We start from the raw sequence: 25,837 nt of genomic DNA, 5'->3' as shown, positions 1-25,837 counted from the left end.
GTATCTGTAATATTTCAGCTTCTTTTTCTGCCGGTGCAACTTGAGAGAGAACAGAGTTCCAGCAGCCTGGTAGGGATACCCAGATGCAGCTGGGGAAGGCATGTTTTACCCTGGGCATAGGTGCAAGTAGATCTTTTGTGGAGTGTTGACTTTGTAAAAGATGCATTTCCTCAACAAACCATGTGGCACTGGTTTCTGAATGTGTTGATATAGTGTATATGAGTAGATACTTGGACTTTTTGTGAGGTATGCTAAGTATATATCTGGCAGGAGACATTAAGATTATAATGAGGTTTTTAAATTGACAGTCTTACGCTATGTCAGAGCTTTGTTACTCTACAGATGCATTTGTATGAATGAACTTTTTTATCAGAGATGAAATTATATCTTTGGAGTTTTACACTGGCTTTGGTCTTTATTGATTAGTACAGTTTAAAACTATAAACTAAAGTGTAAATGCAGCATTATATTAATGAATAAGGTGTATAATTATAATGATCTTTTTCAGTAACTCAAATTTTCTGTTAGTGCACTAAATCACAAAGAATATTTTCCAGCATTCTTTAGAATGCTTCCTCATCTGGTGTTAAAATTAGGTAATTCTTTGCATTAAAACTGTACAGATGAAAATGTGTATCCAGTTTCTTTCCCTTTTCTTAGAGGGCTTATTTGATACTTAATGATGTCTCATAGCTGTGCTTTGCTCCCTGCTTTTTTACTGAGCACATGAATGTGGATATAGCTCTAGACACTCAATTTTAATTACTGCCCGCCTATTAAACAGTCCTTGCTTCTTAAGCAAGAAGAGTATTCAGCCTACTTAGTGCTTGTGTTTCAGGGTTTATCTCCTGTCTCGTAGAGCATATACACATTTGGGGACAAGTAAGCAAACTTCTTGTACTGCTGCTTGTGGAATATGATTAAAAATGCCTGCTCCTCAGACCAAATAATTCCTCTTAATCTTTGAAGATCAAGGCTTTCATATAGAGCACCATCTTTGTGTTTGTCTGGGTCTCAGCACTGTTAATAGGAATTTTGGCATGAGTAATACAGATGTTTATTTGTACCAAAAAACCCCCTCCCTACCAACATCCTTTTAAATCTTACAAGAATTTTGGATCTCCTGTGAAGATGAATATTCAACGCATCAATAGCAGGTAACTGCTTTTTAAAATACTTTACTTAAATACTATATGAAAAATATTTAATAATCTTGTAATTTTTACATTGTCGTTTACTACATTTTTCTACCCTTTTAGATATCCAAGATCCAGTCCTGGATAGGTAAGTATTCTGAACACTTCTTTTTTTTAGCAGTACCTGTTTCAAAGAAAAGATAAGCTGAAGTTTATTCACTTTTTTGCCTGATCTCCAAGTAATTTTTAGGCTACTCCAATTAGATAACTTACTTATGACTTAGCATGTGCATCTAAATGCATAGTAAGGTTCATTATAAACATTACACTTACTCAGTTCATGAACTGAAAACAGTTACTCCCACTTTTTTTGTTTTGTCCTGCTTAGTTTTCAGAAGCATTTTATGTGTTTTTAGGCAGATTGATTTTGGTAGCCTGTACCAGAAATTAATTTTCTCCCAAGACCTGAACAAGGATGTAAATGCTCAGAACAGTAGTAGTTAAGATTGTATATTTGTGTGCATGTGCATAAATGCACCGGTTTTAATTCAACTTTCTCCTTTAATTTGCAGCCTTCCAGTCTGGTGTTTTTCTTGCCTCTTCATGACCTCGTGTCTTGAGCAGCCTAGCTGGATCCCCTGGTTCCTGTTTCTTCTTGTTTCAAAATTCTGCTTTCTCCCATTTTAGATTCCCTACCCTTTTATATTCATATGCATACACTAGCCTTTTGCTACCTATTTTGGTCTTTGCTATTTATCCTGAGACTTTGGTTGGGTTCCATGCAGTATTTTCCATGTGGCACTGCTCTCCTGGATCCCCTGCCACAGTGCAGTTAGTTTGTCTGAAGAACATCCCTAACTTGCTTTTGAGGTTATAATGGCCTGATTGTTCTCATCTACATTTCTGTTCTGCTGCTTTGTCTTGCTCTAAGTAGGCATTGGAGAAGACATTAAGGCTGTACCTTTTGCTGCCCTACTTAGAAAGCAAATGCATGAACGTTTTTTAAAGAACCAGGAGAGCCTGTGGATTGTGGGGGATGATAAGCAAAGTGAAAACTTCCTGAGATAAAAAAATGCAAGCGACTCCCCTCAACAACAACAACACGTCTCCTCTTGGACATGTTTAGATTCATGAGATGTTTGTTCTGCTCCTTTCTGCTCTAATTAGGAAATGCAGTCACATTTTAGCTTTTAGGCTAAACGTAGTTCTTTCTTTTTTTTCCCCCTTCTGTCAAGTAATCTCTCTATTTCTGTTTGATTTTGTATCATTTTGATGAGCCTTTCTTTGCAAGTGCTCAACTGTGGAATCCCTTATGCTCCACACCATAAGAGAATATGCTGCTGAATAGAATATCTTAGACTCATCTGAAATATGTTTTGTTTTCTTGTGTAATACACTCCCTTAAAATATTTGTTTTGAATGTGGTTATGCATCTCTTCAGTTATCTGCCTGCTCCTTTGCTAATGGATTCAGAAAAGTCATTAAGCATGTGTGCATTGTGATCTCTGGCTCTAAGTGGGGCATCTGGGGGAAGATACCAAGTTTAAGTGTTTTCTGGCGTTCATATTGCAGTAGTTTATGCTAATTTCCTTGAGTACACATTTAAATTGTTGATACCCTCAAAGTTTTAAGTTTTTTGTGCTGTTACTCAGTTGTTGTGTAGGATGGATTTAAAGTCTTACTTTGACTTACCATTCAGTTACAAAGCAGGAACATATTAACATAGTACATTACAGAAATATCTAAATGTAAAGCTGTTATGTCTGAGTTTCTGGTCATGTAAAATTCTTCTTTTGCATAATTCTTGCTGTGTGAAATTTTTTGGGGGGGGATTGGGCAGGTGGTTCAGGGAAGAAAACAGTTTTCTTATGCAAATTGAGTAAGATTTGTCATTGGAATTTATAAGGACATGTCTGTTTCTGCTTATGAAATAAAATGGTAAAGCAGGTTTTGTGAAGTTTTGAAATTAAATATTTTTAACTTGAAAAGTAACATTTGCTCAATATATAAGTAGTGGGTTTGTTTTTCTGAGTTTAGAATACGGGATTGAAGTTCTTGTCATAATTATGTGAACTGATGTTTTCATGGGAGTTCTTATTTAAGGAGACCTCTTAATGGTTTTATATTTCTTTGTATGTTTTGGTAACATAGATCTGTCCAAATAAAATACAGTCTGTGGTTGTTGGATCTGAAATATATATTTTTAAATAACAATGTAACTTGTATTGCCAGAGATTTTTACAGTGCTTAAATTTAAACAGTTACCTAAAGCTTACCTGGGAGTAATTGCAACTTTGTTCTTTTTTTCTTGTTGTGTTTCAGGGAAATGAGGCAAGCTACCCTTTGGAAATGTGCTCGCACTGTAAGTTTTTTTTAATTGCTACACTGTATTGTTACAGAAGTCAGTTTTGTTTGGGGATTGATATGGACAGTTTTCATGTATGTTATGCAGTTTATATATTAACTAAAAGAATAACATGTTAAAAATTACCTTTGGAAATAATACAGCTTTTGCTGTTAGATTGTAGAATCAAAACCCAGTCTATCTTTAAAATAGAAATCACTTAAAGGTTTGAGGGTTTTCTTTGAGTCTTCCATCAGAATATTAAAAAAACTCTTATGATAGTCTTGATATGTCTGTAGGGTGAAGTGTAGTTCGACAAGTGGGGCTTTTCCATCAGTCCTGGTGCCAGTTCCTCAGGGGTGTGGATCAGTCATGGTGAAGTCTGTGCTGTGTTAGGAGTGAAGTATATTGCTTAAACTGGCTTTGTGCCTTCAGAGGAAAGGAGAGGTTTGGGACTAGATGAGCTTTTTTTCCCCTTGTGCACCCAAGCAGTTAGGTGAAAACCCACTTCGTGTTGCTTACTTTTGGCCATGTGAGAATAAAATTTGTTGCTCCATCTCATGGGGTTGGTCTACTCTGTAAAAATGTCAAGGTATCAGATGATCTTTTCGCCTGAAGCTGACCAGAGAAGTGGTTGTCTTGTGAAATGTCCTTGTGGTGTTGTGCTAAGTGTACCTATTCTTAGTTGCGTTTTCTATTCAGTGATTTTCTTCAGCCCTAAAGTGTGTGTAGACATGTGTATGTGTCTTCTGAACCACTTGATAAAATTCCTTATCTTGGGTGAATCAGATCTTTTCAGATTCCTTTCAGTGCTTGTCATGTGCTTGTGCTGGCCTGTGGCTCTTGTAACTCAAACTGTAATAGAAAATAAATGGTCATGGAGAAATCTTTGTCTAAATATATTTTTTCAGAGAAATGAGACTTTACCTGGTAATTTTTGCAAGTCCTGTGTGCCTAATGGGAACATCTACGTGGATTCTAATTTGAGTCATAAGTTTGCAAACACTTGGGACTATCATCCGCAGCAGTGCATAGCTGTGTAATGTTCTCTGTATATTTTGTTAAATGCAAATACATGGTTGGAGTTTTGTACTTGATGAAGACTTCAGTAGTGTTTTCCTGAATCATATATGTCTCTCAATCTTACATTACTGCTCCATTGGTCAGTGTTTTGTTATGGACAAACTGGTTTCTGAAGAATTATTTTTTTTAGCTAGTCATGTCAGTGTCAGAGTTGTAAGCAGTGTGTTGCCATCCTTAACTTCTGATTCTAGGACAAACTATATTCATTGATAGCAATGGGCAGCCTAAAGGTTTATTATTACACTTCTTTGTTCATTTTTATTGCAGAGAAACTGAGGATTTTTGCATAATATTCTGTGGTTAAATGATATGTTGAGGCTGCTGTTGTTCAAATGTGAAGTTTTCCGTGATTAAAGGTTGTTCTGCTCTGATGGCCTTTCTCACAGCAGAAGGTTGGCTGTATCCTGGGCAGCATAACTCGACACACCGGGAAAATGTCCCTTTGCTTGGATGGGCCCAGCCCCTGCAGTGATAGTGCTGTGCTTCAGGATCCTGAGTGCCTCAGTATTCTGAAAGCCGGGGGTTTTGGGCACGGGTGTGCACACTACATGTCTGGAAGCACGCTTGCAAGTAGATGTTCACATTGTTCTTTAAGTGTTAAATGTCCCTCCTGCTTCCAGAAGTTGTCACTTACAGGTCTAAGGTTTTCAAGGCAAGGCCAGACAATCTCTTTGAAGATCATCTGATACAGTGTCTTGGTTTGAAAAGACAGTTGTCTGCTAAGGAACTCAGGAGCCTTCCCTGAACTGGAAACTGTAAACCCCCTCCCTCCAAATTTTTACAAATTTGAAATTAAGGGGGGCTCTCAGGCAGAGATATGGAAGCAGGAATAACAGTTCTTTATTAGGAAAGAAAATAAAAAGTAAAAGAAACTGCACTAATACAAAACAACACTGACAGAATCAGAATACGACCTGACACGCTGTTGGTCAGGGTATTGGTAGCAGTCCTCCTGGAGTGGCAGGTGTGGTTCTGTTGGAGCAGTGATCCTGTAGAAGGGTCTTCTGAAGATCCAGTGGAAAAGGCAGCTGTTGCTCTGGGAATCCAGTGGAAAGGCTGTTCTGGTGTCTCAAAATCTCAGATTCTATCCAGTTAGGAATGCTTGGCTCCTCCCTCTGGGTGGAGCATCTCACAATGGGATGCTGTAATTTTTATGCAGTGACACTCAATATCCCATTAACAGCAGATAACTCCCCAGAGAGAGTATTGGTTTGTGGAAGAGATAAAGAAAACTGCCCAATTAACAGAAAATAACTGCCACACCTCTAACAATGGCAGACAGAATACACACGTATCCTTGCAATCTAGGGCTTACAGATTTTGAATTTTCACCTTTTGGAGATTGCCAATTAGTAATAATGTATTAATGCTGTTTGCATGGAGACATTGGGTCATAACCTCTGCTTGGTGCTACAGTTGCTACTTTGGTGTCTCATAAGAATAGTTTTGTGTTAAAGTAGGCAGTTACATGAAGCAAATTCAGGCTACCACAGAGAGGATGCTCACCATTAGATAGTCAAGCATCTTCTTTTAACCTTTCATTTTAGAACATTAGTTCTTCTCAGTGGGTAAATGAGTGTTGTTGGATTCCTTAGAATGGTTTGGTTTTGTTTCTCAGCTATGCTGTGCCAGAAATTACAGAAAACCTACCACTGCTTTCCATGATGAAAATTTGATGTCAGCCAGAATCTGTCAAATTGTCCATAAGAAAATTTTATTATCGCAAAAAGATGTAGAGAGGACCGTTTTGTAATAAAGTAAAGAATAGTTTATAAATACTCTTTTGTAGTGTGTTTGGATTTTAAGCTAAGAAGACTGGTATCTCTTTCCTAACTTAGGAAATTGTAATTGACACATCTGAAGTCATAAAAAGGATTAGGCCAGCTGTGTGTAAGCATATACAAGATGAGTGGTTGAATGTGTTCTCAAGGGTATCATCTTTTTGAAATCTGATCTCCAAAACTGAAATGGCTGACGTGGTTGCTACTCTGAAACGTTATATTCGTGAATCAGATGAGGCTGTAGGTAGAGGTGCAAATTTTGCTGAAGGTCTGTTTTTATTTTGAGAACTCTGCAGTACATTCTTCTGGGGGAAAATTAGTCTGGAAACATTTAAAATTCATTTCAGAACATGTTTGATTTGCAAAATTTTTCCTAATACCTTTGCAATATTCTTGACTATAATGATTTCATGTTTGAAAAGTTAGTGGAAATTGGGCTCTCTGTGACCACACTCTGATCTGGCTTTTGTTAGTTAAACCTTTGAACCAGTATTCTAAGAGTATCTGAAAAGCCAGTCTTTTAAATACAGGGGTAAACATTTAGATTTCAGAAGTGCTCAGCACCTAATTGCTGAGAGATGTACAGCTTTTCTAATGTCTGTACCCTTTGCAGATGCCTGTGTGTATACTGTGTGGTCTGCAGCAATGGATGTACCATGCTTCTTAAAGCATATGCAGTTATCCTGGTAAAGGATCACTGAATGTAGTGAATTTCAGAAATCTGTGGGTTTAGGGCATTTTTTACTTTTGGCTCTCAGATTAATAAAAAGCTAGCTATGTACCTTGATGTTAACTGTAGAAAATATAATTAATTTTTTTCTGAAATTACTGTTTTCAAAATAAGCACACTGCAGTTGGCTTCTAATGAAGTTTTTTGAGTTGCCACTTGAATAGTTTTTACAGTCTTAGCATCAGTTGCATGCATTACAAATTGAAACAGAATTGTTTTAAAATCTAATGGATGATCCTCTACTGCTGTGTTGAGGGGCAGAAGTGAGGAACTCAGCAGTGTGGATTAGCATATTAGAAAGTGAGCAACTGAGATAAGACTCCTGCAATAAAATGGGAGTGAGGCAAAGCATTTGCATGTAGTTTCTTGGAAGCATTTTAACCTGTTTCATCATATTTTTAGATGTATGCAAATGAATTCAAGAGATGAAGCAGGTGTTGGCTCTAAGAATTTTAATACTTGGATAGAAGAGGAATCTTGAAAGTACTGATAGTTCTTTAACAAAAAAATCCTTAGTACCAGAACTACTTAACACTTGCCTGATGTTAATTACAAGGGGAACAAAATCCAGAATGGATTATGAAATAAACATAAATAATTCTAAGTGTTTTAAAACAGTGCAGAATTTGATGTTTGAGCAGGGCTGCCAATAAAGCATTTTAAAGAAAAGCACTTAGCAGTTACTATTTCCAGCCAGATTGTAAGTTTGTGAGCTCAGGCATCAGTGCCAGGGTGAGGGCACGCTGTCTGGTTTGCCGAAAAGCATGGGAAGCACAGAGCCCCTGTCAGCTGGGGAGCATAGCACAAAAAAGGCTAATTTGGATCTAAATGCTCAGGGTTGCTGGGAGTGTGGTGATGAGTCACCGGCAAACTCTGCTTCAAGCTGTGTAAACAAAGCTCAGTCCTGATTTTTCCTTAGTGGTGGTATCGCCCTTTTTACACTACTATGGACTTGGACTTCCTAGGAGTTCCTAGTGTTTTTATATAGCCTGGTCTCCTGAGCTGGTCTTAAATTCTGTCTGCTACTGCCACCATCAGTCCTTTCAGCTCAGCTTTCCCTTGAGCTGAACTGTCTTGTGCCTTGCATTTCCAGCAGAACTTAGGAGAGTTTATGTGGGCACAAAGTAATATTTTTTGTTCAGACACTGAGAATTAATTTCAGTGCTCTGTTCTCTCAGTGAGAGCTATGTGTAATTTTAAGAAAGTCTGTTGATAAGGACAAGGAAAATACAGGCATTGTAAAAAAGGGGTGCTCCATCTTAGATAGGAACTGTTGTGTATGTGCATTTTGGGAGATAAAGCAAAAAATTACTAAGATATTGAAATCTGCTGTTATACATAAATGTATGCTATTTTCCTTTAAAAAATCCAAAGGATAACCAAGAAACAAACATTTAGCTCCAGAAAATCTGCGTAGTTTTTAGGTAAATTCAGCATAGGCAGGGAGAGTCACCAGAAATGAAGACTTGTGAAGAAAGAATAGACAGAAGGTATCCCAATCTAAGGCATATTATACTGTGATGTATTCATCCTTTATTTTATATTTGTGTTCTTATTTCTTAAAGCTGTTCTATGAAGACTAAGATACTACTGAACTACAAATTTTTTCAAGCTTTTTAAAACTCAGCTTGTGGAAAGGATTTAATGGTAGGTGAGGTGCCTGCAATATATTTAAGGAAAAGTAATGTAATTCTGATATTAGATTCTCATACAGTCAGTTATGAGCACAGTGATCTCATGTTTATCCAGATATGTTCATTAGGAACAGAGGTTTATATGCTGATTAGCTATTAAAGAAAATTTTCTTGGCCCTGCATTTACTTTGCTTTTTCATTATTTCCTCCTCCAAGTACTGTCATTTGTGCTGTATCGATTGCCAGAAACAAAATATAGGAAGAGGTTGCTGTTTGGTCAGCTTTTGGCAGAGATGCTAACTTTTTTCAATACTGTTTTTTAATTTGTTTTGACTTCTGTTAAGAACAGAACCTCTCTCAGATCTCCACTGCAGGGAAACCCTTTGCTTGAATGTTTCAAGGTTTGGAATGAGAAATTTTAATCTCATTTCTAGTAGAAACTGCTGCCAGATATTTGTACCTGGACTGTGCATTGAAGTTGAGCTGGTATGAGCTATGAAATGAGATGTGTGTATATGTGGACAAAGAGTAATTAACATTTTTCAGATATCCTTAATTTCATAATTGTGGCAGCTGTTGCTTTGTTACAGTTCAGCAAAACATGAACATTGTTGAGAAATACTCTTACATCCCTTTGCAACCTCCTCCCCTTCCTGTGATCTGATTCATACCTTTATCATCCATAATCTTGACCTCCTTGTCCACCATCTTTAAAACAAAGCAAAAAAAAATTCTTCTCTTACGCTTGCTAGTTTTATAATGTAAGGACCTTGTTAGCTGCAGATGTGAGGCTAGTTAACCCAACAGTGGTTCTTGTGCCCAGCAGATGATGACAGAACAGCATTGCTTGGTAATACAAGCCATGTGTCCAGTGGATCAGTTTCTGAATGCTGCAAGAAAATGTTTTTTTTTTTTTTTAATATAGTTCATACTGGTAGTTCTGCTAGAGATATATTAACTTGAGATAAAATACCTTTCTGACAACAGTTTGTTTTCTTAGCACATTTCTTAGCAATGGCAGAGACAATCTTTTGTGCCAGCTTGTGCCAATTCAAGCTATGTAGCCATGTGTGAGTGACTTGTGTATGTGGTAATTAATTAACTCCACTTCATAGCAGAACATTGACAGAACTCTGGGTGTCACTTTCAGTCTTTGCTTGTGTATTTGTGAGGAAAAATGGCATGGACTTGATCTCTCAAACCAGGAAACGGAACTGAAGTAATGAAATAAGACTTTCTTTAATGTGACCTCTGGGTTGTGAGAAAATGGTGTTACCTAATGATCAGAGGTCTGTAGTCCTGCTTCACGCAGCTCCATGTTTCTATCCTAATTTGTGAAAATGTCATTGCTGTGTTTTGGTACTTAGGAGTTTCTTACATGTTACTTAGAAATGTTATAGAACTTGCAGTTCATTAACTCATTAGTTTTTGTAGCAGGGGAGAAGAAATCCAGCTGTGTTAATGCTTCTTAAAATCACATTGTGATTTTGTGAAGTTGCAGAACTATGAAGTGTTTCAGCTTGTTTAGGAGGCTTTAGAACTGACCAAAATGGAAAGATTGATCTTTCTATTAATACTGGAAGTGTGATTCCACTGATCTGGTAAGAAGCTGACAGTGTGTTAAATACACCATAGACAATATTTTTAGTTTGCTGTTTAGTTATTTTAAAGTGAAGTAATACAGGTATAAATTATGTCAGTTCACATACTTATTTTACAACGGGAAATGTGCTTACATAAGTGTGCATACATAGTGTGATAAGTCACCATTAATATTTTTATGCTTTTTCAAATGCTTGTGCTGTGAGGCTTTTTTGAGGATATGAGCTCTTTCTATGGGAGTTGGAAGTAGAACTTGCACTGAAATGAAGTTCCCACATTTGCAGCTTGCCAAGGTGCTGTCTGCATTAAAATGGACTGGGCCCAGTGATTGTCCAGTGGCAGGACTTGAAGTGGGGGCAAAAGAGTTTCTGTCCACAGAAGCAAAAGTTGGCAAATACCTTTCAGTGTGTTGGGGAGAAGCAGCATTTTGTGCTGATGGAACTCATAAAATTGCCCATGGAGCTCTGCTTTGCCATTCCTTTTTAATACTGTATTCTTCTAGTCCCTGATGATGTTCTACATCCAGGTTACTATACGGTGCTGTGTCACCCTCTGTGTCATCTGGAGGAGTTCTGGGTAGGTGTGCAATGTGCTGCTGCCACTGCTGTGCTGTTGTGCTGTTCAGGGCACAGCTCCAGTTACAGTCAAGGCTTCTGCACAGACTGGGGTAAAAGGAATATTTCAATGCAGTTGAGAGGTTAATTGTGTGAAATACCACACTGCTTACTAGAAACCAAGGAAAGCGAATTATATTTAGTCTCACTTTTGTAGCCCTAGAGGCAGAATCAGGTCTGTGTCTTTCTGGCACAGCAAAGAGAAGATTATTCTGAGACTGCAGACTGGTTTTTGCCCTTTGCCTCTGCAGTTGCAAGCAGTAACTGAGACTGCAGAATGGCAGAAAATCATGTTGTGCCTTTGGACTTCTGTCAGGCTGTCTTTCATTCTGAAATAGTGCAGTCCTGAGGACTCTATATTTGTGTCTCACTGGTTTCTAGACAAGGATATCAAGAAACTGAAGTGGCAGTTGGTTACTGTTGGTAGAGGATTAGGTCTCTGAGGTAGCTGCAGTTTCAAGACATCAAGCTCTGCAGGTTGGCTGACCTTATGTATTGGAAGACTTAGAGCTGTTCAATTTTATGCTGCACTTTTACAAAAGCCTGAAAAGGTACTGATGTGATGTGAAATGGATCAGGTGGATGTATGTACCTTGTAGAAGATATGATAAAATTTCTATTACTATTGAAGCAAACACACTACTAAATGGAGCTAAGAAATATTGAGGGATCTGCACATGTTAAGGAGAAGGTTGGTAGGGCAAGTTTGCAGTCTTCAGTTCCGCAGGGTATGTTTGCTGTGGTTTGCTGTGTACTGAGCCCCTTCTAGGGGCAACCTCAGTTGCTCCTTTGTAGCTAAAAAGGGTGAGCAACATGTGAACAGACTTGGATCTCATAAATGAGGCTGCTGACAGGGTATTTTCAGGTTGTTATGGAGAAATTTTTCAAGCTTTTCAGCAGTAAAAAAGTACATGATTGCTTTTAATTGTTTTTATAGATTCACAGGTATAGTCTATTCTTGGCATAATCAGATGTGTAAAATAGGGTACTAGGGTATATGCTTTAATTGAGATTCTCTATAAATTTGAACAGATTAGATGAAGAGGTGCTGCTGCAGAACCTGAATCTACTTTAATTTCTGGGACAAAAAAAATAAAGCTGTATGCAAATTGTGGTTACAGGTGTGTCTGTTTCCCATCTGAGATGAAGAATGATCTTAGGTCACTAAGAGGAGTGTTTTAAGTAGGTGAGAGATAACTGGCTACCAGTAGGACTGTTAACCTGCTTAACTTGACTCAAATCCCAGGAGATCTCATGTTCAGTGTGCTGAAAAAGCACTAGTTTTGCTAATAAGTTGAATATAAATGTCTTTCTGACATGCTATGTTAGTCCAGTGTAAACATAATGCTGTTTCCTTCAGAGAACACTTGGTCTCTTCCTCAAATTCTTCACATCTGGTATTTGTAAGAGCTGACTAAGTAACTAGCTAAGCATCCTCAATCCTTCAAAATGTTGTGTCAGCATGTGGTATTCAGTGAGTCACAATGCTAATAACTGTATTATGGCAGGTGCAGGGAGGAATAAAGGTAAGTCTTATTTAAAATAAAATTGTGTTTGTCTTCAGAATTTCATGTTATTGTTATAGGTGTTTAATAGTTAAAGTGGGATAAAATCTTGTAGGAAAGCAATGAAATGTGCCTTGTGTTTAACTGCAAAGGATTTACTGAGGCCTTTCTGAGAGTAAATATGGGGTTATTTTTCATTTCAGTTGATGCTGATGAGATAAAAAGACTAGGAAAGAGATTTAAGAAGCTCGATTTGGACAACTCTGGTTCTCTGAGCGTGGAAGAGTTCATGTCTTTACCTGAATTGCAACAGAACCCGTTAGTACAGCGAGTAATAGATATATTTGACACAGATGGCAATGGAGAAGTGGATTTTAAAGGTAAGGCACTGTGTTCTGTGATAGGTGGTGGTACTTCAGAATTCGTAGAGCTTTAGAATTCAGGTTTTTCTTCATCTGACATGGGAGAGGTGAAGAAGATATGTTAAAATAAGGTGCTAAATCCTAGTGGAACTAAATACCAGTAAAATAAAAAAAACTAAATACCAGTAGTTTCTCTGCATTAGGGCACTTCTGAGTGAAATGTTTAAAGGACCAAGTTTATTAATAATAGCTTTTAAGGTCAGGCTGACTGAGGACTACTTGTTAAATATCTCTTAAAATACACCAATTTAGACTCTTAATTTTGATGCTGAGGAGAGACTGAAGAAAGTTGTGGTAGGCTAAGTGATGTGTTTCTGTGTAAGTTGTATTTGTCCAAATGAAATCTCTCCTTTGGAGTACTTAGAAAATAGGAAGGAGCCTAGGTTTTTCTGTTGATATTTCTTTTATGGGGTTATTTTTACATAGATCTTAGACTGACACTTGAAGAAAAAAAAATCCAAACAACATGGAAGATTTGATTTAGTATATTTCTCAATTATTTTAAATATTCATGATTAAAAGGGCCATGATTAAAATCTTCCTCACTAGTTCATCTTAAAACAGTGTCTGAAATTATAATGTTTGTAACTTCTGTTCAAGGTAAAACTTAGTATTTCTTATGACTAAAAAAGGCTAATCAGTCTTGATTTTTTTTTTAATTGGAGAAAGTACTTAAATCTTATTTATACTGACAGACTGACATTTTAAATAAGATATTAATATACAAGAGCTGGTAACCTCTGCAAAACCTATTTAATGTTTATAGGGATATCTACAGTATAACTAGAATGTTGAGTTTTGATTAGAAATAGTAATTGTTGCATGGAACTATTCAAAATTCCCTTGTAAAAAATAGATAGTCATGAGCAATGATGATCATGTTTTCTGTGACATTGAGCTGTGATTAATAACAGTTATCAAGAGTTGTTCCTCTTGTAAGGGAGCAGAAAGTTGGCAAAACCAATTTTCTTTTATAGAAAAATACTTTACAATTTCTTCAAAAGCAGTTTTCAGTTTCCATGTAGTTCTTTACATTGAGAAACCAGTATTGAGAGGAGTTGTACATTTGGAGTCTCAACTGGAGTAACTTTAGTAAAGATCTTAGTTTTCTGTCAGGTTCTTGTGAAGGTCCAGCAACAAAACAAACAAAATTATTTAAATGCTGGTGTGACATAGTCTGTTTAGTGAGTGTTGCATTGGATTTGGGGCTCCTCCCACTGAAGAAGTTAAATATCAAAGTACACAGACATTTAGGTATCATAAAGTAGGCAATATTTTAGAGATTAGATTGCTTTCACAATTTCTAAAGTTTTCTGAATGTTGACTTGTTTATTAAAAATGTGGTTTTTATACATATTTTCCTTTTCATTGTGTAGAATTTATAGAAGGAGTCTCCCAGTTCAGTGTCAAAGGAGATAAAGAACAGAAGTTGAGGTGTAAGTATTTTGATTTTCTTTAACAAAAAATTTCTGATCCTCAGAAATACACTTTTGTAAATTAAGATTAAGAAATTGGCAAATTCAAATTGTTGTAAAGAGTGGAAAATAATGAAAGTAGATTGTAAGCTTTTTGCACATTTTGTTGTGAACACTTAGTAGCACTCTTTTCTGCAGGGAAAGTTGGAGGAGGTTGGTTGCTTGCTGAAGAATTTTCAATTGCTTTCAGTTTTTTAAAAAAAGTGAGTTCATTTAAGAACAGCTTGCTATATAGATCTGTGAACTTAGAGGGCCTAAGAATAATACTCAATTATTTGCTATTACAGTAGGAAAGCACTAAATTCTTGTTTCAGAACTGCATCTCCAGACCTTGGCTTAGGAGTAGAAAAGAGACAGATTCAGTTACGGATGTAGCTTCCAAATAACTAAGTCTGAAATGTTTAAAAATAAATTCAGTCTTGATGACAAGTTGTTTGCAGCAAAGTAACCAGATGGGACTTTGAGTCATCTGTTTCCTGGGAGGTTGTAATTTTTTTGCTGGCTGAGTGCTTTACTTGTGGTGGGGAAGATTTTCTTTTTTGTTGTTCACAGAATGCTTTTACTGCTAGTGTTAGAACAATTTCAGGTGTTTTCTAAAGTGAGTATATATTGTTTTCCAACCATAGTTGGTACCAATTGGTTGGTTTATTTATGTTTGATTATTTTTTTTTACTTCTACAGTTGCTTTTCGCATTTATGATATGGACAAAGATGGCTATATCTCAAATGGAGAGCTCTTCCAGGTCCTGAAGATGATGGTTGGGAACAATCTCAAAGACACTCAGTTACAGCAAATTGTAGATAAAACCATAATTAATGCAGATAAGGATGGTGATGGAAGAATATCCTTTGAAGAATTTTGTGCTGTAAGTAACTTCTAAAGAAAAATTGAGTCATTTACAGAGAGAGGAAAAATAAAATACTCTCAAGTGCTACTCTGGAAAAAGAGTAAACAGTTAAAAGGTGCATTTTTATGAACTTAAGAGGCTTACTGAACAGAATGTTTAAATGTAGCATTTAACACTTGGAAGGGTTGATTTTTAACCCATGTGATATTTTTCTTTAATTAGTTGATAGGAAGTTTTAAATTCTTTTCTCAAAAAGAATTTAAATGCCACATTGAATCTTGATCCTTTGAAAATTGCAATAATGAGTGTTTACACATTGATTTTTTAAATGGTATACTAAGGAAGATACACTTGATAGCATGGTTTAGGCATTGCTTTTTTTCCTAATCTTTGAATTTACAACTTCAGTTCAAACTTAACTAATTCTTACTCAAAAAATATGTGAGTTCTAAAAAAAAGAGGGGGAGGGAGGGTGGTGGAAATCTGCCATGCTGCCAGCTACTAAAGTGAAAAGATTCTATTGTTTTCATTTTGGATCTTTTTCTTTTTAAGTTCAATTATTTTTGTGATATCATGTAAAAAACATTTTGTCTGCAAAGAAGTTAGAACTACAGCCTGCAAATGCCTGGATTACTGCATTACTTGTTTATTTCTTGTACTGGGCTGTCATCTTCCAGCCATCTATCAAATGTGATGTTGCCTCTTCTTTTGTCTTTGGGCTTCTGCCCAGACTTCTTTCCATGTGCTACTGAGGGATTTTCCTCTTCTTTACTTTTAATTTCTTCAGTTTTTGTTGACCTCATGACAAGACACATTTTAGTTCTACATCTTATTCTTTTTCTTGCATTTTACCCTCTCTGAATCTGGTGCCATGTATCTACAAAAATGAGTTTTAATTTGTTGTCTTTGGCACATACCATTTGGCCTTTGAATTTTGTTCCTGCATTATAAAATGTTTCTCTGACATGGCACCTTTTCTTTTCCTTCTGCTCTGCATGGATCACACACCTGTGAAAACTAGTAATTCTTTCCTGAGTGTGTGTTCTGTCAGAAATTCTGCTGCTGTTCCTAAAGTACTTTCTTTTTCCTGGGAAGGTTCACAGTTTTACAGTTTTAGAAGTCACCATTTTATTTAACATGCACAAACATACAAGGTCATAATATGAGATAGAGAGGAATGCCAGAATGGTGTTATTTGCACTAGTTTTCAGGCCTTTGAGCATGTAAATTGTACTAATTGTACTGGACTACCTTGGTTTGTACATAATTAATTTAATCTCTCACAGTACTTATAAAATGTAAATCAGTTTGGAGCGGCCAGGGAAGTACTGCCTTTATGATTGACCTCAGTGCATCTATTGAATGTGTTCTTTTCACTTTGCTAATTTTCAATTCTCGTGTTTCTGAACCTTGTTTTTTCTCCCAGGTTGTAGGAGGCCTAGATATCCACAAAAAGATGGTCGTAGATGTGTGACTCTGTAGGGCACCACCCAACACTTTTGCTTTCTTCTCCATCTCTGAAGATCTGCTCGAGACGTCCAGCAATGCTCTCTGTGTATTTAAATGGAAGTATTTTTCTCTGTGAAGCCACATTTTCCAACATGAGCCTCATGAAGCCAACTAAGTGTTATTGAACTTTTATTCTCTGAATAACTCAGTGTAGCACTTTAAAGTCTGAAGGACAGCAAAGATGGAAAGAGCATATCAATGTGGCGGAGAAAGGGAAGGGGTTGGCTTTTTAATTTATTTTTCTTCATCTTTTATAACAAGGAAATATCTATCTATCTATATATATGTGTGTGTGTATTTATATATAGATATATATGTAGCTTTCTATATGTAGTAGCTAGGTGGGCTTTAATTTAATATACTTGACTCAGAAACAAAACTAGAGTACAAAGTGCCAAGCAGAATATTAACAGTTCAATATGTGGATATACATCCTTACTTTTATTTCACACAGTTTTATATATATAGTAGAAGAATGTAAAGTTTTAACTGGGTCTTAGGTCAACTCTTTTCCTGTGACTGTTCAGATGTTTCTATATATTGAATGGCTGACAAAGCATTGCTTCTTATTAAATCACCTTAATTACTTTTTTTTGTAACACAGGAGACTAAGTTTCTTTTTACCTGTTAATATATTACCAGGGACCGTGTCTCTTTGCTAAATAACTTAGTTCAGTTCTACTTAATATGAGAATATAGTTTAATGCTACTGCCAAGAAGTAGTCCTCATGTACATATAGTGACTGTGGAATGCTTTGATGGCTGTTAGATTCCATCACCTAGGAATTGGGAGCAGTTACAGCTGTCTGAAGCCAAGACAACTCTGCTGTTCTGGGTTCAATTTAGATACAGCTGCTTAAGGTGGTAGATGCATATACAATTTTCTCTTGTGCTTAGCTTAATGAAATTAGAATCAACATAACTGTGCAGGATTCCCATCTACTTATTTTATACAGTACTTAGATTATAAAATGTTCTTGCCACTTAAATTCTGTTGTTTCACCCATGATAATTTCCCCCCTTGCATTTAAAAAATACTACAGGTAGCTAAATAACTGGTAATATTTTATATATATATATGTATATATGATTCATACAGGGGGGGAATCTTGTTAAAGTATGCCATAGAGGAGGAAAACTTCACACTATCTAAATTTATACCTCTTGCAGTTCTCCAGTCCTTTTCCTGGAGAATTTTTTTTCTTTTCTAAATTTGTCCATATCATAATTTGTAATGGAACGTAACTTGATCTGTTTGTGTGACATAAAAGTAGCAAGCCATGTTTTACAACTTTATATCATCCCTTCCCTTTTCTGCAGTGGTACTATTGGCTGGAAGAAAAACATTTGCTAGATTTTTTAGGACAGTACATCTTTCCTGTATAGTAGTTTTTCTATTTTAAAAAAAATGTTTTATAATGAGTGGTGGAAAGTGCAGGTTGTCTGAACCTCTTCAATCAAGCACCTGTCTGCCATAGCTGTTCCTTCAACTGAGTGCTGCACATCATGGGCTCTGTCTGTAAGAGAGAAATCCAGGTGCTTAGTGTCCTTGCATGACATGAAGTTTTGCATGTAGATCGATTTGAAATGTTCCTCTTGTTTACATAATTTGCATAATTAAAAAGATAATGTTGCCAAACTTTGGTAAATGTTAATGTTCAAAAAAATCTCCACTACATGTAACTTTTTTCTTCTTCTGGATCAGTACGTGGTTTATAATCCCAGCCAGTGGTTGTATCTGTTCCAGTGTCAACTGCCATGTGCTCTGCTTCAGGGGGGGAATTAGTCTTTTTGTGAATTTTTTGTACATAAGTATTTGTTACAAACATTTTAGCAAATGCTTTCAGTTTTTCTTGCTTGTGCATATCTTGGCTGGCATTATAGGAATTAGTGCTAATGTTAACTTCCTATGGGGGACTGGAAGGGGAGGGATGAGGTTTTTTTTCAGTTTGTGTGGGGAAAAAAGATTTATGTTGAATGTTTAGTTTTTCCTCTGCATGCTACATCGTATATTGTGGGAACTATAAGAACCTTCATACTGTATGAATATAAAATAAAATATTTGAACCTTAGCTGGGGTGCTCAGTACCTTTCCTGTTCACCTTAGAGCAGCTCTGCACCTTGCTCTGAAGAAAACCTGTTCATATTTTTTGTCCACTCCCTGATTATTAAGATTTACTGAAAAACTCCACAGGGTGCAGTCTGTTGAAAACGACCAGGGGTCATTTCAGTGTTTCAAGACATGTTGAGGTTGTTTAATGGCACATCTGGTTCTCTTTGCTAAATGTTCAAAGTGGATAACCTACCTTGTTTGAAATCCCTGTGGAAAGTGGTTTTAAAAAACAAACCAACCCCCCCTAACATTAATGTAGGTGGAGAATAAAAGACAGTTCACATGTCTCAGAAAAGGTCTTTGTATTGATGACACCAGCCCTTCTTGCACAGGTATACCCTTCACAGCAGCTTTGTGCTGTGCTCTTTGGGGTGCAGGTGTTTGGACCTTGTGTGTGCTGCCCTCTCCCTTCTGCTGCTTTGGGTCAGTGCAGGTATGCACCTAATTTAGGATAAGTATCAGTTTTGTGTGCTCTTGCATCACTCTCCTTTATCTTTGAAGCTAATTGAAATAAATGATGTAAGCAGCCAAGAAACAGAAAATGTAGTGAGCAGGTACATGTGCCTGGAGCTGCTCAGAATGCACACACTGTCCCCTGTATCGCTCAGACTGCTAAATTGTGTGTGCTCAAGGTACTCCAGCAAGTTTCACAACTGAAGGCTTGAATCAATTTGGCTGTAGTGATAATCCCACACTGTGAAGCTCTATTCTGGAAACTTGGACATTGACCTAAATACTTAATTTGCTTGTGTGTTTGATAATCTTATTTCTTTTTTCATTCCCAAACCTGACTTATTTATTTTGCAAGACATTTTACAGAAGGTTGCCTGGCAGGTTTAGGAGAAGAGGGTCCGTTTTTAAATCTTACTGGGAGTGGTCACTCTTAATTTCTCCCCCTACTTTTACTGCATTATGCTGCTTATGTAGCATTTTAAAGAGACACACAGGACCTTACAGTTGTTTGTGCTCTGGTACACTGGAACATACTTAACCTTGTGGCTCTTGGCTCCACTAGGCTGTCCTTACAGATAATTTGTAGGAATTAAGAAATCTGTGTGTGTGCAGATTCAGGATTCAGTTCAAAGATGTTATTTACCCCTTCATCTTACTCTTTTCATGTGATTCATTGTTCAGCAGCAGTGCTCAGTGGACAGCCTGCCATTGGACTCTGCATTCCAGCTGACTCCTTCTTTCAGGAAGATATTAAACCATCACATTAAATGTGTGTTTATAAATGCATAACTCTGCCAATTCCTTTAGGCTCGAAACATTAAACACCAAGGCTTTCTGAAGAAGCAGCGTCTTAAGTCTGATATTCAGAAAATCCGTAATGAAGCAGGTTTTTGTTTGAGGCTGTTCAAGTAAAATCATGGACTTTTGATAGAGACACAATTTAAAACCTCTTTTAATGACTAGACAGAAACATTAGGTGTGTTCAAATCAGACCACATGTCCAAAGTCAATCAGACTGCACAAACAGTTGTGGTTTTCTTCTGGGCTTCCAAATCCAGCAGAAAACTGATGGCTTCTGTAGCTCTCGGCTTCTCCTGTGTTCAGGAACCTGGACTTCCAGCCCCAGTCCTTGGTGGTGCAGCTCAGAACCTCTCAGCTGCTCTGCTGGCCACTGCCCTAATATTGCCATAAACTTTGGATGGAGGACTTCCTGCAGAAGAAGGCACAAATCTACTCAAGAAATGTAATCTGTCACAAAAAGGGATGTGTTGTGCTCACACCTGTGTTTAAAGTGGAGAACTAAGCCAAAGGGCGAGAAGGATGGGCAAGGTCAGTAACCATCTTACTGCAAGTGCAGAGCTCAACTTCTGCTTTGAGTGGGTTGCTCCCTCTGGCTTTTGGGACCCTTTAGGGAATGCTGTAGCTAAATCAAAATGCAGAACATCTTTCTGCAATGTGGTGAGGGTTTTGGAGCCAGAAAGCAAGTCCTGGATTCCCTGCTTCTCCCCTAGATTTTTCTCTTAAGAGCAACAAGCCAACTGCCAGCAAGCTATTTACTCCAAATATAGGTGTGGACAGGACAGGGAAGAGGGTGAGAGCCATAAAACAGTTTCTCAAACTGCAAGATTCATATGTAGTGAAGATTAAATAAGAGGGCTTACCTAAAATTAGATTGCAAATTGCTGTTCGTGCCATTTTAATGTTCTGAAAAGATCCCAAAATATGAATTTTTCTGTAGAAAGAAAAGTAGCAGTAGTTAACAGTAACTGAAGAGATTGCACAGTTAATGGAGAACTGGAGGTTAGAGATAAACGTGGAATTTTTTATCAGTGTCCTAGTTTCTTTTCTACACTTGTAAACAAAAAAAACCCCAACTGAAACCCACAAAACCTACAACATAAGACTTGTGCTCTTCTAAATCCTTTAAAAATAGATTTTACCATTTGCAGATTTAACAGTGTAGCAGCTTCAGGAGGAAAACATTGCTGTGTTGGTGAATTCAACTTTGATTATTCATAAGAAGGAATTCTTATGCTGTGGGGAGTGACTGAATTCTAGATACGCTGGTGACACCATCATTCTCATAATAAAAGGTCAAGTAACTTGTATTCATTAAAATAGTCTCTTAAATATTTTTTCTTACTACTACTCTATAGTTTTATAAAATTTAAGTTATCGTTGTTTCTGGCATAGGACATGGATTAGCTGAGGGATTGTGCTTTGCCTAGGAGGAAGTCAGTCTGTACTTACGTGTCAGCAAGAACGATGCGTGTCCTGGTCACATTTTCTATGGTGAATTTGGTTTTTCCACCTTTCCCTGCTATTCTCCCTATTGCTCTTGACAGATGATCTCCTTTCAAAGGTTTGACTGAAATGAGAATAGCATGACCAGGGTAACAGCAGTGGTGTGTATTCCTGTTAATACTTTCCTTGGTCAAGTTGCTGGACACAACTTGTGCCAAGTACTACAAAACCAACTTCACTGGTCAACACAGATCCATCTGGATTTCAGCTTTTTTTTGACTAGCAGTGCACACTGCAGCCAGTGCTGAAATGGGGTTTCTGGCTTGCAGAAGTCTCCTTTAGAACTGCAGAGAAAGGCACTGCACTTTATGTTGAGGAAATGGAGTCAAAGTGCACCAAGCTAACACTGGTAGAAATGAAGTAGATCAGGTTTAGATCCTGCTCTACAGGGGACTCCAAGGAGTCCCAGTATTACATAAAATTAGATGTTTCTGACTTTCCTGATCCATGAGGGCAAGCAATAAAAGTGGAGCAGGGGGAAAGAAAAAACAAATCCATAGTAGCAGGATGCACACATGACTTCTTGAATGCTGCATCAGAAAATACTCACCGTCTGTAACTTCAAATGACTCTAGAAAAAGATCATCTAATCTGATGAGAGCAAGGGCATCCTAAAAGAGCAGGAGATTTGTTATCAGCAGTTATTTTTTTCCAGTAACACAGTGAAAGCTGCTGTTCTCTTTATACACACAACCTAGCAAATAACAGCTAAAGTGAAATACACTTCTTTTCAACAGCAATACAAATATTTCCATCTAGAGAACCCTACAACCCTACACAGGCTTGGATGTCCCTGCATTCAGCCCTGCCTCCCCAGTGCTAGTGGATTCAGTGCAGGTCTAGAGCAAGGAGCAGCCCCTACAACACTGAAAAAAGTGGGTTTGTTTGCTCCAACAGGCCCAGTCCTATTTAGTATCTACTGATAATCTGGATAAGAGTCCACCTTTAGCAAATTCGCAGATGACACCAAGCTGCAAGCACAATGGTGATCTGCTGGAGGCTAGGAGGGCTCTGCAGAAGGACCTGGACAGGCTGGATAGATGGGCCAAATCCATTAATATGAGGTTTAGTAAGTCCATGAGCTGGGTCCTATGCTTTGGCCACAACAGCAACCAGGTAGAAAGGAACCTGGGGGTTCAGCTGACAGCTGGCTGAATACAAGCCAGCAGTGTACCGACACGGCCAAGAAAGCAATCCTGGCCTGTATCAGGAACAGTGTGGCCAGCAGGAGCAGGGATGTCATTCTTCCCCTGTGCTTTGCATTGGTTAGGCCATACCTTGACCAGTATGTCCACTACTGTTTTGGGCACCCCAATTTAAGGAGGACTTTCAGATGCTCAAATGTGCCCAGAGAAGAGCAGCAAGGCTGATGAAGGGTCTGGAACAAAAGTCCTATGAGAAGTGGTTGAGGGAGCTGGAGGGGCTCAGCCTGGAGAGAAGGAGGCTCAGGGGAGACCTTATCACTCTGTACAACTGCCTGAAAGGAGAGTGCAGCCAGGTGGGGGTTGGTCTCACCTCCCAGGCAACCAGGGACAGGACAAGAGAACACAGTCTTAAGCTACACCAGGAGAAGTTTACGCTGGATATTAGGAATAAGTACTTCACAGAAGGACTGATTGGGAACTGGAACGGGCTTCCCAGGGAGCTGGTAGAGTCACCATCCCTGGAGGTGTTTAAAAAATGACTGGATGTGGCACTCAGTGCCATGGTTTAGTTGATAAAGTCATAGGTTGGACTTGATGATCTCAAAGGTCTTTTCTGACCTCGTTAATTCTGTGATTCTGTGAGTTTTGCACAGATTGGAGGTTATTGGCTTGGGCTTAATAAAATGAGCAGTCTCTACCAATGCAGGGGACCTCAGAGAGAGATTATTCCTTTACGCTTGTCTCACACAACCTATGTTTTCTGTTTATGTCCTGTTTGTAGGCTACTTTTTTATCCGGCATTATCTTAAGAAACTGGATGTCTACTCCAGTCACAATTTCTAGAAAAAAACTGATTTTTAGAAAACCACCTAAGGATTTTTCTCTTTATTTCTTACTGTAATTTGCAGAGGCCAGGGGCAGACCAGTAAACTGGAGCAATCTCACAATCTGGTTGTTGGGAGACTCACCTCTACTTGAAATCCAAGTATAAAGGCTTTCACAAAATCAGCTGCTTTCGTCAGAGCACTGAGATCCTTTGTCTCTTGACAAGTCTGCAAGACAAGAAGTTATGTTTGCAAATTAAGACCAAGCAAGTTAGGATCAGAACTTTAAAGATTAGCCTGCACTTGGAGGGGAGAGAAGAGAAAAGCTGCTGAAAATCCACACCACCACTGACTGAGCAGAACCATTTTGGTGGAGAAAACCCAAAAACAACACAAACTAAACGGCAACAGCAAACAGCAGGAAAAAGAGAAGGATGGTGATGGCAGGAGAGTTATTCTAATGACAATATTCTAAATATACCTTAGCAGATGAATGAAATTAATTTCAAAGTTTTATATTGATGATGGATATGGGCAAAATAAAATTACCTTGATTAAGAACAAAACTACCTTGTTTTTCACCAGACATCATTTCATATCAAAAGGTGGTGTTAAAATCCCAGGGTTTTCTCCTGCACAGTTATGGAGTGAAACTGCAGGAGTTCCTGCTCCTCCCTACCTTTCCCCTGAGGTTATTTCTAGGAAATAAAGTAAATAAGGGATAATGCTGTCACCTTTCCTTCAATTCCTGCCATCAAACTTGTGATAACATTTCATCGTTAGGAAGCAAAATTCCTGTTGTATTTTCACTATTACATTGGAAGATCTCTCATGTCAGTGGTGCTAATACAGTGAGTCGTACGTCAAAACTTTAGATATGCCCTTAAAAATTCCTGGTGTGAACATTCCTCAAGAGGAATAAGGATAAAGAATTAGTATCTACAAGAATTACAGGTTTATACTGGTGTCTGTGCCCTAAAGTATTCCATTGCAATCCATTAAAGAAAAATCACATGCTATTAAACTATGGGCCCTTATCGTCTGCCACAAACAAAGGCATTAGGAGATTCAGTGCCCCCTTAAAAGATAATGTTTACTGTCACGTCAGTATTTGGTAACTTTAAATAGCCGGAAAACATTGAATTACAAAATCGTATCTAAGACATGGATGAAAATTCTTCCTTAATGTACATAACTTTCTGTAGTACATAACTTTCTCCTACAAAAACTCCCTCAGCTTCTGCTGGCTCCTTCTGGAACAGATCTGTACTTTTGGATTTTACTTGCAGTAATTACTTGTTCTAAGCAACAACTGCCAGATGTGATCCCCGGGGAGGTGACACCACACAGTTTCCATTTTTCCAAGCATTATATGGGATTTACGACTTCTCTAGTCTTTAATCTGTGGACCAAGAACAACCATGAGAAGAGGCCCTGCTTTTCAGAAGGCAGAATCACAGAACGGTAAGGGGTTGGAGTGGACCATAAGATCATCTAGTGCCAACCCCCCTGCCACAGGAAGGGACATCTGTCACTAAACCAGGCTGCTCAAGGCCTTATCCAACCTGCTTTGAACACTGCCAGGGTTGGGTAGCCCCGGGCAACCACTTCCAGTGTCTCACTACTCTCACAGTACAAAAATTTTTCCCAATATCCAAACCAAATCTTCCTTCTTTCAATTTGTAAACATAATTCCTTGTCCTGTCACTACAGTTCCTGACAAAGAGCCCCTCTCCAGCTTCCTTGGAGGCCCCTTCAGACACTGGAAGGTGCTACGAGGTCTGCACACAACCTTCTCTTACCGGGGAAGGCCCAAGAAGTTGCTCCCCTTACCTTGATCTCAACATTTCTCGTTTTCAAGTTGAACCTGATTTGAAGCTGCAGATGCTCCACAATGGGCGTGAATATCTTCATCCAGTTCTCCTTAAGCGGCGTGTACCTGTTGGCCGGCACAGGGATCTTCCTCAGCTCACCTTTCCCAACCTGCCGGGGGCGAGACGCAGCAGGCCGTGAGGCGGGGGACAGCGGACATGCGGGAGCGGCGTTTCCCCGGCACCCCGCGTACCCCGAGCGCCTCGGCGGCCACGGGCGGGAACGCCGGCCGCTTGCTGGGCCGCGGTCCCGCCGTGTCCATGGCAGCTCCCGCCGCCGGCTCCTCGCCGCCCGCCCGCCGCTTCCTCCGGCTCCGCCGGGACACGACGCTGGTGAAGCCGCCGCTGGCGGCCGCCTCGGTCTCCATGCTGGCCGCGGAGCACACGTGGTACGGCTCTCGCCGGAAGGGGCCGCCGGGCGCTTCCGCCGTAGCCGCCGGCCCA

At 38.5% G+C, this 25,837-nt stretch overlaps 2 protein-coding genes across 3 annotated transcripts in view; one reads left to right on the top strand and one right to left on the bottom strand.

Annotated features, from left to right (window-relative positions):
- Positions 1–18,755, top strand: part of PPP3R1 (protein phosphatase 3 regulatory subunit B, alpha) — a 38,634-nt gene extending 19,879 nt beyond the window's left edge. For both annotated transcript variants that reach the window (XM_005489401.4, XM_074537017.1), the window contains exons 2-6: positions 3,459–3,498; positions 12,633–12,809; positions 14,228–14,287; positions 15,008–15,192; positions 16,601–18,755. In XM_005489401.4, coding sequence (XP_005489458.1) covers positions 3,459–3,498; positions 12,633–12,809; positions 14,228–14,287; positions 15,008–15,192; positions 16,601–16,648 — 510 coding nt within the window. In that variant the 3' untranslated portion in view covers positions 16,649–18,755. The remainder of the gene's footprint in view (positions 1–3,458; positions 3,499–12,632; positions 12,810–14,227; positions 14,288–15,007; positions 15,193–16,600) is intronic.
- Positions 16,602–25,761, bottom strand: PNO1 (partner of NOB1 homolog). Its single transcript, XM_005489399.4, has 7 exons — positions 25,588–25,761; positions 25,356–25,505; positions 23,667–23,750; positions 22,104–22,164; positions 21,500–21,617; positions 20,911–20,981; positions 16,602–20,459 (listed from the first exon to the last, which is right to left on the bottom strand). Exons 1-7 carry the CDS (start codon positions 25,759–25,761, stop codon positions 20,392–20,394), a joined length of 726 nt encoding a protein of 241 aa, XP_005489456.1. The 3' UTR covers positions 16,602–20,391.
- Between the last annotated feature and the right edge of the window lie 76 nt (positions 25,762–25,837).

Source organism: Zonotrichia albicollis, chromosome 3 (assembly GCF_047830755.1).
Source record: "Zonotrichia albicollis isolate bZonAlb1 chromosome 3, bZonAlb1.hap1, whole genome shotgun sequence".
NCBI classification, from domain to species: Eukaryota; Metazoa; Chordata; class Aves; order Passeriformes; family Passerellidae; genus Zonotrichia; species Zonotrichia albicollis.
This window is presented reverse-complemented; position numbering and strand designations above follow the sequence as displayed.

Bases quoted from the DNA above. Each gene is read 5' to 3' on its own strand.
- PNO1 (XM_005489399.4), bottom strand. From the start codon at position 25,761: ATGGAGACCGAGGCGGCCGCCAGCGGCGGCTTCACCAGCGTCGTGTCC. The intron at 25,506-25,587 runs GTACGCGGGGTG...CGCCCCCGGCAG, and splicing joins TGGCCGCCGAGGCGCTCGGG to GTTGGGAAAGGTGAGCTGAG. The intron at 21,618-22,103 runs GTGAGTATTTTC...TTCTCATTTCAG, and splicing joins GTCATTTGAAGTTACAGACG to TCAAACCTTTGAAAGGAGAT.